Here is a 17517-nt window from a genome sequence, read left to right as displayed (position 1 = left end):
AAACGGGATCCAAAATCCTAACGTGTCTTTACATTCTTAAATGCTAAAGTCATGGAGGAGAAAAAAACAACTCTATGTGAAATGTTATGAGGTGTTAATGTATCAAAGTGTTACCCACTAAGAATAACACACAAAACTGCTCAAGTGATTACTGGAAGCTTTTATTACAAAGAGGAGAAGAGGTAGAAGAGACACGGCTGAATGAAGTAGAGGGTGGCTTTGAAGAACAACAGGAGAACTGTCTACACACCCCCTCCCCCGCTCCCGCCAACTAAACTGCAGACTGAACTACTGGCAAGGAACAGCATTGTGTAACTTTACATGAAACTCTTGGTATAGTCACCAGCCAAATCAACTGATCTGTAATTAGGGCTCAATGCCTAGTAGCTGGTGACTGTCCTTTAAGATTCAGCTCAAATCACACCTCTTCTGTGAAGCCTTCCCTTCCTTACCCCAGCAAGAGAAATTTACTAGTGATTACCATGCTGGTTTTCGGTATTCTGGTATCACACTATTTTTACAAACCAAAATACTGATATTTCTGTTGGTGTTAGAGCATGAATTCATAATGGGTAGGCAGCTTCGTTTGTCCTGGGCTTTTTCCAATTGCTGGTTCTCTCCAATTCTTCCCGTCCCCAGTCCTTCCCGGCTAACCACTCACCCCACACACCTTCACAGTAAAGGAGGCAAGCCTCCCAGCTTCTCCTTACCACTCAGCTCCTGCAAGGTCCCTTCTCCTCGCCAAAACCAAAAAAAAAAAAAAAAAGGCCCACACTAGATTTGGGGAAGGGGGAAGATCTCCTGAAGTTGAGGCACCTCTTCCCTGGGGAAGGGTGGCCTAGAGAGAAATCAAAGCTGTATTGAGGCCATGGGCCAGAGCTGAGAAGCTGCCCAATGTCCTGAAAGCCTGACCTGGGAAAGCATCTGAAACGTGGCAAGAAAGCTCCAAAGCTCTGTTGCAATTCTAGGATGCCAGAGCAGAGGGCCGAGGTCCAACCCCTTAGGGGTCCGTGGATCTTCATTCTAAATTTTTTTAAAGCAAGAGTTTTAAACCTTTAAAAAGAGACGTGTTGCTAAACATAAGCGTGGCTTTTTGAGCATGCGGAAGAGTGATGCTGTGGGCCATTTATTGTAGCCAAAACGCCTCAGGAAAGCATAACGACCCAGTAAGTTTTTTCTTACATATTCCATGATATATTCATTTGGATTACTCCTTTAAAAATCATTCCTTTAAAATAAAAACGGCGCCTGGAAGGATTAGGTTATCTCCCACGGTGCAGCGGCAGTCAGTAATCTGGTTGTCTTACCGTGCAAACCCGCCCACCCTCTGGTGAGTATTCATGCTGTGAGAAGTGAGGAAGACCACTGACACCGAAAGGGGTCTGATGACCCAAGAAAGCTCTGGAAATTGTCCTCTCCAAGCAAGGATTTGAACTGAATTTCCTAATTAGGGAAAGCCAGAGGTAGTTTAAACAGCAAATGTTAAAATGTTTAGTTTATTAAGGAAGAGACCAAATTGTACAAAAGTATTTTTAACTATCTTGCTCTAAATTATAGTTTTCTTCATATTTATTATATAAGTATTAGTAATTAGTTTTAGCTCACTATTTAAGAATTACTGTAGAAAAATCTGACTGTCCAGTGAAAAAGTATGCCATTATCCTCCTTTCTTAGTTATTCCACACCTCAAGAGCAGCCTATCTGCCTGGAGCATGTACGCATAAACAAGGCATCGTAAGTCATCTGAAGTCAGTGAGAAGAGTTGCAAACAGTGTCCAAGAGAAATTTTAAAACCTCAGATAAGTTTTCTTTAAAACCTACAAAGCAAAACCCCAAATCACAGGTATCTTTAAAGACCCTAAACACTATTCTCTGGCCATTCACTAATTAATAACTATCTTACCCACAAGTTTGATAGGAGCACTACCTCCTGTGGCCCCCTATTTTCTTTAGAAAAGTCAGACCCCTGGGAGCTATTAACACAACAGAAAACTGTAATTGGCAAGGACTTGAGTAGCGAGAAAATTGCAGTTGCTGGGAGGACCGTCCAGTTCAGTTCCCATGTTTTACAGGTAAGGGGACTGGAACTCAGCCAGGTGAGGTGACTTACTAACCTAGGGTCACACGGCTACAGCACGGTACTCCTGCCTTCCGGGCTGGTCCTCCTTCCCCAGGTCTCACTGCCTTTCTGAGAGAGAAAAAGCGCTCTTCCCAAGCAGCTTTCTAACTGCTCAGCATGGGTAGTGTCTTTGATCGGGCCCGCCCTGAACAGCTACTAAAGCACTGACACACTGCTCTTGGTTAGCTTACCTTAGTTCAGCTAAGCGACGAGCTCATACATCGGAGCATTTATCAATAGATCTATGATCCTTAGAGGAAAGGGGACGGAATGAGTTCGCTCCTTTCTGGGGGTCGTCAGGAAAAAGAAACAGCTGTCCGCCAGCTTCCCTCCTTCCCTGCTGTGTCACCCTGTGTCCAGGGCATTCTTTTGTTTGTTACTATAAGCCCTGCGAACGGCGCCCTTTGCCCAAGAGGAAGGTACGTGGGAGAGTAGACAGAACATGAGCCTCAGAACAGAGAAGTCTAGGTTTTAATATTCCCTCTACTTTTTCCTTGCAGTGTAAGTTACTTAGCTTGTCTGACCTACAGTTTCTTCACCTGTAAAATATAAAACATCATAGGGCTTTTGCAAGGACGAAATGAGATCCCATACTCGAAGCTCCTAGTTAGGTGTCTGGTTCACATGAGCTCCTCAAAGAAATGAGTTCCCTTCTCCCCTCTTCTGCTCTTATTATTAAGATTTTAGACAAGTAATTTAACTGGTTAACCTCCCCTACATAATGGAAGATAATATATGCTTCTGATGAAAAGTCGATATAAAACAAAATATGATTATTAACCATCAAGATGAATACCTGAAGGCATTCATTCACTTTATAAAATGTGCAAAGGTACCAACTCACTAATAAATATGCTATGGCAGGAGCTTGTCCTAGGGTGCCAATTTGCTGAAGTAAGAGGATGCCAGGGCCAAAGTGCCAAGAACACTGACTAGAGCAGCTAGAGAAGGAAGCTTAGTTTTCTAGTAGGAGTGGTTAGTGCCAAAGTAAAGATCCAAAGAAGGAAAACAGCAAGGAATAAGCAGAGCTACAGGAAACAGCAACAGCACAGGCATACATTGTCGTAGTGGGAAGAGCACGAGAAGCCTGGGCCCCAGGAGCCCTGAGTTCTGGCTCCAGACCTGCCGGGAGAGGGTGTGAGAGTTGGGCAAGTCCTTTAAGGTATCTGAGTATTGATTTTCACTTTGGAAAATGGAGATGGCCATACCTGTCCTATCTAGCCTGCAAAGATAACAATGGAGAATACCCTTCTAAAGTCGGAAGTGCAGTATACACGTAAAGTGAAAATACTGTTACTAAGCCAGCATACAAAGATAGGAAATAAAAGACTAAAATAAGGAAGCCCCGAAGGGTGATGACAAGACAGCAGGATGGTACCCATCGCCCTGACTAGAGGACACCAAGTGAAGATGCTAAGGAATTAACACGGAAGTGCCCAGTGCTTGGCAGGTCAACTGCAACCCACACGCCAGGGGACAGGGCAGGTGACAAATAGGCACCAGAAACCTTTAAGCCCAAATTCAGCTTAATTTCAAAAAAGGCAATAAAAACACAACAGTAATACTCTTACCATTCCTGTCTTTAGAACAGTACAATGGGTCTAGAGGTTGGTCAGTTCCTATCTTTACTGTAATAAATGACAAATGACAGGGAAATGTGATTCATACTCAAGAACCTAGACTATGGGGTGATAAGCTTTTGTGGAGAGGCCCCCCTGTCTGGTTTGAGCTGGTTGGCTTTCTCTGGGTGACACAGGGTCCACATGGACGACTTACAGAGACAGTCATTTATTGCAAGGACATTTGATAACATAAGGAAGCAAAGAAAGTACTCCATCCGCTCTGCGTTCTTTCTGGCTCCAGTTCCCCTGGCTCTGGCGTGTGGAGGGGTTTCACAAGCAATAAAGGAAAGTCGCTTCCTACTATTCTAGATAACAATCCAGAATGGAGTGACAGCTCAGCTGCCGTGTGCCCTGCATTTATACGCTGTAGAGAGAAGATATGACTGAGCTCTGGAGGCCTCCTGGTGTATGGACTTCTACTGGCTGAACTGAGCCTGCACGATCTGCTGTGACTGGGTCACTGCTGGCTCCCTGCCATCGCCCAGCAAGGCAAGCTGTACAAGTGACAGCCACGGAAGAGAAAGAAAGAGGATTGGGTTCTATCCCTCAAAATGTGGCACTGTACACGGCAGGCACTATGGCTTGAGTACATCCAGTTTCCTTGGTAACCTAACTATGTATTGAATGGTTTCTATGGCAAAACATGTCCCAGAGTCCAAATAATCAACATATGCATACAATTTGAAATGTAACTTCTAACTGGGGGGCTCCCCACACTTGAAAAATTAGTAAGCTTGAAAACCAGTCGTGATGACCTTACTGTGGCACCAAAGCAGACGTCTCTGTGCAGCCTGATTTGAAGGGTACAGTATCAGGGAAGGGGAAAGCCAAACTAGAATGTGCCAGCCTGAGCTATGTGACATTGTCTCTGTGGATGCTACGTCCCAAGAGATGAGATCCTGATCTGAAAGTTACAGGCTAGACAACCACAGAATGAGAGTAAAGTACTTCTGGGACTCCTGGAAATCTTTGCTAAGAACAGGAATAAGAGTCTCAAATAAGCAATCTAACAAAGTGTTCATTTTATAATCTGGAACTCAAAGGAAAAGGTTCTTACTTTCCTTGTCAACTGGGGTGATAGCACCCCCTTAGGGGGCATATGGAAATATATGGGGACATATTAAGTGGTCTCAATATCTGAGGGGTTATTCATGCAGCAGGCAGGGCTAAGGATGCTAAATGTCTTGCCCTGCACAGGACAGGACCATAAAACAAAACGAGTATAACATCCACATTAGAAAATGTGTCCTGTTACCAAAAGAATTTCCTGATGGGAAAAATGATCAATTTCTTACCACTTGTCTTTTCTTCTTTAAAAACAAAAGATAATGGGCTTCCCTGGTGGCGCAGTGGTTGAGAGTCCGCCTACCGAGGCAGGGGACGCGGGTTTGTGCCCTGGTCTGGGAAGATCCCACATGCCGCGGAGCGGCTGGGCCCGTGAGCCTTGGCCGCTGGGCCTGCGCGTCCAGAGCCTGTGCTCCGCAATGAGAGAGGCCACAACAGTGAGGGGCCCGCGTACGGCCAAAAAAAAAAGAAAAAAAAAAAAAAGATAAAAAGGGAGGGGGCAAGTCTAAATAATATTTTTGAAGTTCTTAATCTGTTTGATGAGGGTGTTATATATCACAGAGATGTGAACTTAAGCAAATGATGTAAAAGAAAGGTAAAAATGACTCGTTAAAATGAAGAAGTAAGCAACTTTAATTTTTAATTTCTAAGAAAGGACAGGGCTCCAAAAAGCTGGTGGGAATAGAGGCTCCATGCCAGGCTTGGTAGGGTAAAGCTGCCCTGGGGCCTATTGTAATCTTTGAGTTCAGAACCCTTCAGCCCAAGGTCAGGGTCTATATAGGCCTTCTCTTCACTCTGCAACTAACTGAAAAATCTCTAGTTGTCTGGTATGCAAGCAATAGTGATTATGTAGAAGAACAGTGGCTAAGGGCAAAATCCTCCTTTCAGATCTCCAGAGAGGCTTCAAACGATGGGCAGATCCTACTTCATTCTGCAACTAGTCCAATTTCAGGCCCAAGACAATCTGCTGAAATCAGAAGACTCCCTTAGTTCCAGGACTCCCTTTGGGAATCCTGGACACCTTTAAGTCCGGACTGAACTGAAAAGCCCGTATTGGCTTTTCTTAAAATTCCTAGAAGTTCTGGGAATCTGATCCATATAAGAGTTCTTAAGATTAAGACCCAAGCTAGGGTCAGAATGAATTCACTAGAGGGCTGAAGACTTCCCAGCCTAGTTCCAATCAAAAGCCCAGTTCAGCCTTAAGATCTCACAGGCTGAGCAGCATTCAGAGTCACTCGATTGTTCTAGCCCGTCAGGAGTCTAAGGTGGTCCACTGACGGTAATGGCTGTCATAGTCATCATGACATTCTCATGTCTATTCTTACGTTTCCCCCACTAGCTTACCCTACGTGAATTCAGGAGACTGACATTACCTGTGGTTCTGGTGGATAGTATCTGGAGTGGAATTTTCAAACACTGGGGTCTCCAAACATTTCAAGAGGAGGAGGCACATGTTGATGCTGACTGGGAGGACAGTAATAATAAAACAGGAATTTACCACGTATCTAGTGTGCGCTATGCTAAACAAACCCTTTATATACAGTCTCTCATTCAATCCTGACAAAAATTCTATGAGGATTACAGATGAAGAAACCGAGTTACAGAGAAATAATTTACACTAGTTCACATAACCAGAGAGTCGCAGTCAGGCAGCAAACCCAAATCTGTCTTATTGTGAAGCAGTGCTCTTAACCAGTGCCTGCCTTTATATTTCACTAGAGACTTAATCCCGATGGGAGAGGTAGGTGGGCCAGAAGAGAGGTAAAGTAGCTATGGAGAGCAGAGGGGAAGATTCTGTTTTTGACTCAACTACATTTATCTCCCAAGAATTGAGAAGTGGGGCAAAAGGCAGAATCAGACCTTGGGCCCTGCTGGTCTTCGAGCTATGTTAGTCCTTGGAACTAAACTGTTGGGGGACCCTTCCAAAAAAAGCTACAAAAATCAGCCCAGAAATGTAAACATGCAAAACTGCTCTGCTCAACAAAGTCTGTGAGGAGACTGGAGACTGACTAGGAAATATGCGTCTGTGGAATGGAAAGTAGGAAAAAGCTACAAATGGAGAAACACAATTTAAATATGGTATCAAGTGGAGACCGTGGTCTTTCTTCCTGAGAGTACAGGAGGATAGGAAGTAGACAGACGGTGAACTGGAGAGACTCTAAAAGCGAACTGGCTATACAGCACCCATGGCATGTAAATACTAGAGGTTGTAAAAAGGGCAATAACTGCAGAGTACTATAGGGTCCAAGAGTTTATTTCAGTTTCTACCCGCTGTGCATGACCTAGGCGTCACAACCTTCATCTCAAATATATAATAAAGGAAAACAGTTCAATACTGTGAATAAAAGATATTTCTAAGGCGAAGCACAGGTACAGATAGACTCTTGAAGGTTCCTGAAGGATGATAATAGTAGACTGGTGGTTCTCAACTGGGAGTGATTTTGCATCTCCTGCCGTCCCTCACCCAGGGGACACTAGACATTATTGATGTCATGACTGGGGGATTGGTGGGAGCTACTGACATCGACTGTGTAGAGGTCAGGGATGCTGCTAAACATCTTTCATTGAACAGGAAAGCCCCTCACAGAAAAGAATTGTCCAGCTCCAAATGTCAACAGTGCTAAGGTTGGGAAACTCTAGAAGATGAGAGAGATTAAGCAAAGTACTTCAGACAATTACCAAATGTTCAGAGCCCAGCGAAAGTAGCACTTATTATATGCAGAACACAGGCTCCACCAAAAAGTACATAAATCATCAAATATATGGTAGATTTCTTCCAATATGATTCTCTTCCACTTTTTTAAAAATTAATTTTAATTTCATAATTGAAATGCTTAGATTCACCCTGAAGAAAATTAAAGCATTACCAACAGTCTAAAGTTCCCTTTGATCTGTACCCTCAGTCCTGTTAGAGTCAAACTGCCTAGTCTCAAACCACAGTCCCACCACTTGCTAGGCAGGTGACTCAGCAAGGTTCTGACCCTCTCTGAATTCCAGTTTCATCGTCTAGAAGATGGGGACAACAGTAGTAGCCAACTTTATAGGGATGTTGTAAGGACCGAATGAGTTAATGGGTATAGCATACTAAAAACTTGTGACATAAGTACTCATTAAGCATCAGCTATCATTAGTATCCAGGACACACATACACCCATATACACACACACTCACTTGTAGAGAACATACACTATGATTTTCATGTTTAGGTTTTTTTTTAACATAAAAGTGTACGATTCTGCTCATCTTTCTGATATTTGCTCTTTTTTTTCAACTCAGAAAACTTTCCACGTGAGCAAATAGAAATCTACCTAGTTCTTTACTGCTTCATTCTATGCCAAAGTATTTTAAGTCACTTCCCTACGGTTGACCATTTCAGCTCTTTCTATCGTTTGGACCCTTAATGTTAAATTCTCCACTGAGCGAGAACAAACAGGGCCAAGTTTATCTGCACCCTTAAGAAAGAGTGTGCAAAAAGCAAATGACCAGTCACTAACAGAGTAGAAATAATAAAAGCCATTCACCATAACAAACGATACCTACCAACAAATATTTTGAAGGGTTTCCTTATTGTATGAACAGAAAAATCTGAGATTAAAAAATAATAATATACTCTACAATTTGTTTTTTCCCAGGGAATCCTAGATGACAGTATAATTAATAAATCCTCAAAAGCTTTCAAAATAATTTTCTTTGGCTTTAGCACACATATTATATTGGTCACGTCAAACTCTGAAAAAATCGAAGTTAAGAAAAAAGCACTAGGTGAGAGGAGGAAATGGAAACGTGGAAGTATTATCAGCGTTTTGCCATAAACTTTTCTCAGAGAAACACGGCTATAAAAATGTGTTCCAGGATGAAAACTTGGCACAAAACAACCCAATCTTACATCATCCTTTTTAAAGATTGGGGTGAAGTAGAGAAAGGAAGGATTAAAAAGTGGGAGGGGAAAGCTCTTTGCATGTAGGAGAGAAAAGCGTTGTCGGTAAAATAAACTTTCCACTGATGTACAACTTCTTTAAATGAATGGTTTGGTTTAGCTGAAATTTAGCAAGGTAACAGATTTTAGTCTTTTTCAGGAATGGGGAGGCGCCTTCAAGATGGTGGAGGAAAAAGACATGGAGATCACCTTCTTCCCCACAAATACATCAAAACTACATCTACATGTGGAACAACTCCTACGGAACACCTACTGAACGCTGGCAGAAGACCTCAGACTTCCCAAAAGCCGTGGGGCTGACAGGGTCTTGGTGCTCTGGCCAGGTGTCAGGCTTGAGCCTCTGAGGTGGGAGAGCCGAGTTCAGGATACTGGTCCACCAGAGACCTCCCAGCCCCAAGTAATATCAAATGGGGAAAGCTCTCCCACAGATCTCAATCTCAAAGCTAAGACCCAGCTCCACTCAACGACCAGCAAGCTACAGTGCTGGACACCCTATGCCAAACAACTAGCAAGACAGGAACACAATCCCACCGATTAGCAGAGAGTCTGCTTAAAATCATAATAAGTTCACAGACACCCCAAAACATACCACCGGACGTGTTCCTGCCCACCAGAAAGACAAGATCCAGCTTCTTCAACCAGAACACAGGCACCAGTCCCCTCCACCAGGAAGCCTACACAACCCACTGAACCAACCTTACCCACTGGGAGCAGACACCAAAAACAATGGGAACTATGAACCTACAGCCTGTGAAAAAGAGACCCCAAACACAGTAACTTAAGCAAAATGAGAAGAAAGAAAAATACACAGCAGATGAAGGAGCAAGGTAAAAACTCACCAGACCAAAAAAAGGAAGATGAAATAGGCATTCAACCTGAAAAAGAAATCAGACTAATGATAGTAAAGATGATCCAAAAAGTGGAGAAAAGACAGCCTCTTCAATAAGCGGTGCTGGGAAAAATGGACAGCTACATGTAAAAGAATGAAATTAGAACACTCCCTAACACCATACACAAAAATAAACTCCAAGTGCATTAAAGACCTAAATGTAAGGCCAGACACTATAAAACTCTTAGAGGAAAACACAGACAGAACACTCCATGACATAAATCACAGCACGAACCTTTTTGACCCACCTTCTAGAGAAATGTAAATAAAAACAAAAATAAACATATGGGACCTAATGAAACTTAAAAGCTTTTGCACAGCAAAAGAAGCCATAAACAAGACGAAGAGACAACCCACAGAATGGGAGAAAATATTTGCAAATGAAGCAACTGACAAAGGATTAATCTCCAAAATATACAAGTAGCTCAATATCAAGAAAACAAACAACCCAATCGAAAAATGGGCAGAAGACCTACATAGACATTTCTCCAAAGAAGATATTCAGATTGCCAACAAACACATGAAAGAATGCTCAACATCGTTAATCATTATAGAAATGCAAATCAAAACTACAATGAGATATCATCTCACACCCGTCAGAATGGCCATCATCAAAAAATCTACAAACAATAAATGCTGGAGAGCGTGTGAAGAAAAGGGAACCCTCTTGCACTGTTGGTGGGAATGTAAATTGGTGCAGCCACTATGGAGAACAGTACGGAGTTTCCTTAAAAAACTAAAAATAGAACTACCATTAGGACCCAGCAATTCCACTACTGGGCATATACCCTGAGAAAACCATTATTCAAAAAGTCATGTACCACAATGTTCATTGCAGCTCTATTTACAATGCCAGGACATGGAATCAGCCTAAGTGTCCGTCCACAGATGAATGGATAAAGGAGATGTGGCGCATATATACAATGGAATATTACTCAGCCATAAAACGGAATGAAACTGAGTTATTTGTAGTGAGGTGGATGGACCTAGAGACTGTCATACAGAGTGAGGTAAGTCAGAAAGAGAAAAACAAACACCATATGCTAACACATATATATATATATATATATAGAATCTAGAAAAAAAATGATCAGAAGAACCTAGGGGCAGGACGGTAATAAAGATGCAGACCTACTAGACAAAGGACTTGAGGATACGGGGAGGGGGAAGGGTAAACTGGGACAAAGTGAGAGAGTGGCATGGACTTATATATACTACCAAATGTAAAATAGATAGCTAGTGAGTGGGAAGCAGCCACATAGCACAGGGAGATCAGCTCGGTGCTATGTGACCACCAAGAGGGGTGGGATAGGGAGGATGGGAGAGAGGGAGATGCAAGAGGGAAGAGATATGGGGACATATGTATATGTATAACTGATTCACTTTGTTATAAAGCAGAAAATAACACGCCATTGTAAAGCAATTATACTCCAATAAAGATGTTAAAAAAAAAAAAGATGATCCAAAATCTTGGAAATAGAATGGAGAAAGTATAAGAAACGTTTAACAAGGACCAAGAAGAACTAAAGAGCAAACAATGATGAACAACACAACAAATCAAATTAAAATTCTCTAGAAGGAATCAATAGCAGAATAACTGAGGCAGAAGAATGGTTAAGTGACCTGGAAGATAAAATAGTGGAAATAACTACCGCAGAGCAGAATAAAGAAAAATCAATGAAAAGAATTGAGGACAATCTAAGAGACCTCTGGGACACCATTAAATGCACCAACATCCGAATTATAGGGGTCCCAGAAGAAGAAGAGAACAAAAAAGGAACTGAGAAAATATTTGAACAGATTATCGTTGAAAACTGCCCTAATATGTGAAAGGAAATAGTCAATCAAGTATGGAAACACAGAGAGTCCCATACAGGATAAATCCAAGGAGAAACATGCCAAGACACATACTAATCAAACTATCAAAAATTAAATGCAAAGAAAAAATATTAAAAGCAGCAAGGGAAAAGCAACAATTAACACACAAGGGAATCCCCATAAGGTTAACAGCTGATCTTTCAGCAGAAACTCTGCAAGCCAGAAGGGAGTGGCAGGACATACTGAAAGTGATGAAAGGGAAAAACGTACAACCAAGATGATTCTACCCAGCAAGGATCTCATCCAGAGTTGACAGAGAAATTAAAACCTTTACAGACAAGCAAAAGCTAAGAGAATTCAGCACCACCAAACCAGCTTTACAACAAATGCTAAAGGAACTTCTCTAGGCAGGAAACACAAGAAAAAGAACAGACTTACAATACAATTAAGAAAATGGTAATAGGAACATACATATCGATAATTACCTTAAATGTAAATAGATTAAATGCTCCAACCAAAAGACACAGACTGGCTGAATGGATACAAAAACAAGACCCGTACATATGCTGTCTACAAGGGACCCACTTCACACCTAGGGACACATACAGAATGAAAGTGAGGGGATGGAAAAAGACACTCCATGTAAATGGATATCAAAAGAAAGCCGTGGTAGCAATTCTCATATCAGAAAAAATAGACTTTAAAATAAAGACTATTACAAGAGACAAAGAAGGACACTACATAATGATCAAGGGATCAATCCAAGAAGAAGATATAAAAATAGTAAATATTTATGCACCCAACATAGGGCACCTCAATACATAAGGCAAATGCTAACAGCCATAAAAGGGGAAATCGACAGTAACACAATAATAGTAGGGAATTTTAACACCCTACTTTCACCAATGGACAGATCATCCAAAATGAAAATAAATAAGGAAACACAAGCTTTAAATGACACATTAAACAAGATGGACTTAACTGATATTTATGGGACATTCCATCCACAAACAGCAGATAACACTTTCTTGTCAAGGGCTCATGGATCATTCTCCAGGATAGATCATATCTTGGATCACAAATCAAGCCTTGGTAAATTTAAGAAAATTGAAATCATATCAAGTATCTATTCCAAACAAAACGCTATGAGACTAGATATCAATTACAGGAAAAAAACTGTAAAAAATACAAACACATGGAGACTAAACAATACACTATTAAATAACCAAGAGATCACTGAAGAAATCAAAGAGCAAATCAAAAAATACCAAGAAAGAAATGACAATGAAAACACGATGACCCAAAACCTATGGGATGCAGCAAAAGCAGTTCTAAGAGGGAAGTGTATAGCAATACAATCCTACCTCAAGAAACAACAAACATCTCAAATAAACATCCTAAGTTTACACCTAAAGCAATTAGAGAAAGAAGAACAAAAAAACCCCAAAGCTAGCAGAAGGAAAGAAATCATAAAGATCAGATCAGAAATAAATGAAAAAGAAATGAAGGAAACGATAGCAAAGATCAATAACACTAAAAGCTGGTTCTTTGAGAAGATAAACAAAATTGATAAACCAGTAGCCAGACTCATCAAGAAAAAAAGGGAGAAGACTCAAATCAATAGAAATAGAACTGAGAAAGGAGAAGTAACAACTGACACTGCAGAAATACAAAGGATCATGAGAGATTACTACAAGCAGCTATACGCCAATAAAATGGACAACCTGAAAGAAATGGACAAATTCTTAGAAAAGCACAATCTTCTGAGACTGAACCAGGAAGAAATAGGAAACATAAACAGGCCAATCAGAAGCAGTGAAATTGAAACTGTGATTAAAAATCTTCCAACAAACAAAAGCCCAGGACCACATGGCTGCACAGGTGAATTTTATCAAACATTTAGAGAAGAGCTAACACCTATCCTTCACAAACTCTTCCAAAACACAGCAGAGGGAGAAACACTCCCAAACTCCTTTGACAGGGCCACCATCACCCTGATACCAAAACCAGACCAAGATGTCACAAAGAAAGAAAACTACAGGCCAATATCACTGATGAACATAGATGCAAAAATCCTCAACAAAATACTAGCAAACAGAATCCAACAAAATATTAAAAGGCTCATACACCATGATCAAGTTGGATTTATCCCAGGAATGCAAGGATTCTTCAATATATGCAACTCAATCAATGTGACACACCATATTAACATATTGAAGGAGAAAAACCATATGATCACCTCAACAGATGCAGAAAAAGCTTTTGACAAAATTCAACACCCATTTATGATAAAAACCCTCCTGAAAGTAGGCAAAGAGGGAACTTACCTCAACATAATAAAGGCCATATATGACAAACCCACAGCCAACGTCATTCTCAATGGTGAAAAACTGAAATCATTTCCACTAAGATCAGGAACAAGACAAGGTTGCCCACTCTCACCACTATTATTCAACATAGTTTTGGAAGTTTTAGCCACAGCAATCAGAGAAGAAAAAGAAATAAAAGGAATCTAAATCGGAAAAGAAGAAGGAAAACTGTCACTTTTTGCAGATGACATGATACTATACATACAGAATCCTAAAGATGCTACCAGAAAACTATTAGAGCTAATCAATGCATTTGATAAAGTAGCAGGATACATAATTAATGCACAGAAATCTCTTGCATTCCTATATACTAATGATGAAAAATCTGAAAGAGACATTAAGGAAACACTCCCATTTACCACTGCAACAAAAAGAATAAAATGCCTAGGAATAAACCTACCTAAGGAGACAAAAAACTTGTATGCAGAAAACTATAAGACACTGATGAAAGAAATGACACATGATACCAACAGATGGAGAGATATAGCACATTCTTGGATTGGAAGAACCAACATTGTGAAAATGACTATACTACCCAAAGCAATCTACAGATTCAATGCAATCCCTTTCAAACTACCAATGGCATTTTTCAGAGAACTAGAACAAAAACTTGCACGATTTGTATGGAAACACAAAAGACCTCGAAGCCAAAGCAATCTTGAGAAAGAGAAATGGAGCTGGAGGAATCAGGCTCCTGGACTTCAGACAGTACTACAAAGCTACAGTAATCAAGACAGTATGGTACTGGCACAAAAACAGAAATATAGATCAATGGAACAAGATAGAAAGCCCAGAGATAAACCCTCACACATATGGTCACCTTATCTTTGATAAAGGAGGCAAGAATATACAATGGGGAAAAGACAGCCTCTTCAATAAGCGGTGCTGGGAAGAATGGACAGCTACATGTAAAAGAATGAAATTAGAACACTCCCTAACACCATACACAAAAATAAACTCCAAGTGCATTAAAGACCTAAATGTAAGGCCAGACACTATAAAACTCTTAGAGGAAAACACAGACAGAACACTCCATGACATAAATCACAGCACGAACCTTTTTGACCCACCTTCTAGAGAAATGTAAATAAAAACAAAAATAAACATATGGGACCTAATGAAACTTAAAAGCTCTTGCACAGCAAAAGAAGCCATAAACAAGACGAAAAGACAACCCACAGAATGGGAGAAAATATTTGCAAATGAAGCAACTGACAAAGGATTAATCTCCAAAATATACAAGTAGCTCAATATCAAGAAAACAAACAACCCAGTCCAAAAATGGGCAGAAGGCCCAAATAGACATTTCTCCAAAGAAGATATACAGATTGCCAACAAACACAAGAAAGGACGCGTCAACATCATTAATCATTAGAGAAATGCAAATCAAAACTACAATGAGGTATCACCTCACACGGTCAGAATGGCCATCATCAAAAAATCTACAAACAATAAATGCTGGAGAGGGTGTGGAGAAAAGGGAACCCTCTTGCACTGTTGTTGGGAATGTAAATTGACACAGCCACTATGGAGAACAGTACGGAGTTTCCTTAAAAAACTAAAAATAGAACTACCATATGACCCAGCAATCCCACTACTGGGCATATACCCTGAGAAAACCATAATTCAAAAAGAGTCATGTACCACAATGTTTATTGCAGCACTATTTACAATAGCCAGGACATGGAAGCAACCTAAGTGTCCATCCACAGATGAATGGATAAAGAAGATGTGGCACATATATACAATGGAATATTACTCAGCCATAAAAAGAAACGAAATTGAGTTATTTGTAGTGAGGTGGATGGACTTACAGTCTGTCCTACAGATTGAAGTAAGTCAGAAAGAGAAGAACAAATACTGTATGCTAACACATATATATGGAATCTAAAAACAAGAAAAAAGAAAAAAAATGGTTCTGAAGAACCTAGGGGCAGGACAGGAATAAAAGCACAGAAGTAGCAAATGGACTTGAGGACACGGGGCGGGGGAAGGGTAAGCTGGGACAAAGTGAGAGAGTGGCATGGACGTATATACACTACCCAATGTAAAACAGATAGCTAGTGGGAAGCAGCCACATAGCATAGGGAGATCAGCTCGGTGCTTTGTGACCACCTAGAGGGGTGGGATAGGGAGGGTGGGAGGGAGACGCAAGAGGGAGGAGATATGGGGATATATGTATAGCTGATTCACTTTGTTATAAAGCAGAAAGTAACTCACCACTGTAAAGCAATTATACTCCAATAAAACTGTTAAAAAAAAAAAAGAATGAGCTCTATTTTGTTGAAGCCCTCTATAAAGGATAATGTTCACAGAGAAGATGTCCATTCCCTGTTACGGTCCTATGTACGATATTATGTTAACTCATCATTTGTTTTGTTTAAAACTAAAGGCTTCTCCATTCATTAAAGTTATTAGTGCTGCTAGTGAAAGACAGCATGTCTGAATTTTAATAAGTCCAGAAAAAATCCAATAAAATTCTTAGCTCTGTATTATGAGATTCAAAATCAGACATACCAGGATCAAATCACATGCTCTTTAAAAAAATGTCACGAAGTAAAATCTGAAACATGGTGTTAGACCTTTCTTCCAACAACAGTATAAGGGGTGCCACTTTATATATAAATTTTATACACTAAGAACCTTAGTCATTACCTACTCATGCCAAACACTTGTAATCAAGAACCATGCCATTACTTTTTGGTACTAAATAATTACCCTTTGAAATCATGTTGTGGATATAACAAACCATACATATTTTCAGGGAGAAGACGAGATAGAATGACTTTATTTTTAAAACCCAACTGACTTATCCCCCTATCGACACCCACACTCTGCTCTGTAAACTAAGTAAAAGATATATTAATGTAATAGACCAATTCACAGATCATGGAGATAGAAACATATTGAGAAACATGAGAACCAGTGGAACGTCTGAGAGCTAGATGCACTGGGACAGAAGTGCTATGAACCACACGAGCTTCATGGAGGTCAAGGCCTAAACACAAGAGGAAAGCTCCCAAGTGTCAGGGCTCAGTACCCTGGATCCTTGCTCCTGGAGTACCTCTGTCCCCACCGTGAGCTAAACTAAGAAACCTAGATGTTTGTGTTGGGCAGAGAGGAGTGCAAGTGGCAGGGTCTTCATGAATCAGTCATTCCACTGTGAGCCAAAATAATAAGGTTAAAAGGTGCTTCCTAACATAATGATATGTCAGCTATTCTGAGAGCAAGAAAGCAGTTAAAATGTGCTCTTACTGAAGCAAATATCAATCAACAAGAACAACAGAATTCTTAGAAAAATGGTCATTCATTATATACCCCTTATAGCGAACGTTCCCAATCTGTTGTCTTCATGACACTATAGGGCCTTAGACTTACAGGTTTACTAATTTATTGGACACCAAGCATCTGAGGACCAAATAAATGCTGTGTGTGTGTGTGTGTGTGTGTGTGTGTGTGTGTGTGTGTGTGTGTGTGTGTATGAGAGCGAGATATCACATACATAAAAATATGTATGTGTATATACATATATGTATACACACACCTACATGCATATATATACATATATATCCACAGATATACAGCATATACAAGTGTATATATGTATCCATTGTTCAAATATATATACAACCTGTTGTGATTAAAAAAATATAAGTTTATTTAAAAGGCATTTAATTCATCACTTATTAACATGAAAT

At 40.4% G+C, this 17517-nt stretch overlaps 1 protein-coding gene across 9 annotated transcripts in view; it reads right to left on the bottom strand.

The window, feature by feature from the left end:
* The window catches only part of BABAM2 (BRISC and BRCA1 A complex member 2), a 451346-nt gene that overhangs the window by 184815 nt on the left and 249014 nt on the right, over positions 1 to 17517 (bottom strand). For 5 of the 9 annotated variants that reach the window (XR_004352840.1, XM_032652848.1, XM_032652844.1 and 2 more), the window contains exon 8: positions 9583 to 9618. The exons of the other annotated variants lie outside the window; for them this stretch is intronic. Coding sequence is in view for 4 of the 5 variants with exons in the window: in XM_032652848.1 (XP_032508739.1) it covers positions 9583 to 9618 (36 nt within the window). In the remaining variant the exon portion in view is untranslated. The remainder of the gene's footprint in view (positions 1 to 9582; positions 9619 to 17517) is intronic. 9 annotated transcript variants of the gene reach the window in all.

The sequence above is a fragment of the Phocoena sinus genome, chromosome 13 (assembly GCF_008692025.1).
Source record: "Phocoena sinus isolate mPhoSin1 chromosome 13, mPhoSin1.pri, whole genome shotgun sequence".
Classification (NCBI taxonomy): Eukaryota; Metazoa; Chordata; class Mammalia; order Artiodactyla; family Phocoenidae; genus Phocoena; species Phocoena sinus.
Note: the sequence above shows the minus strand (reverse complement) of the source record. Positions and strands in the feature narration are given on the sequence as shown.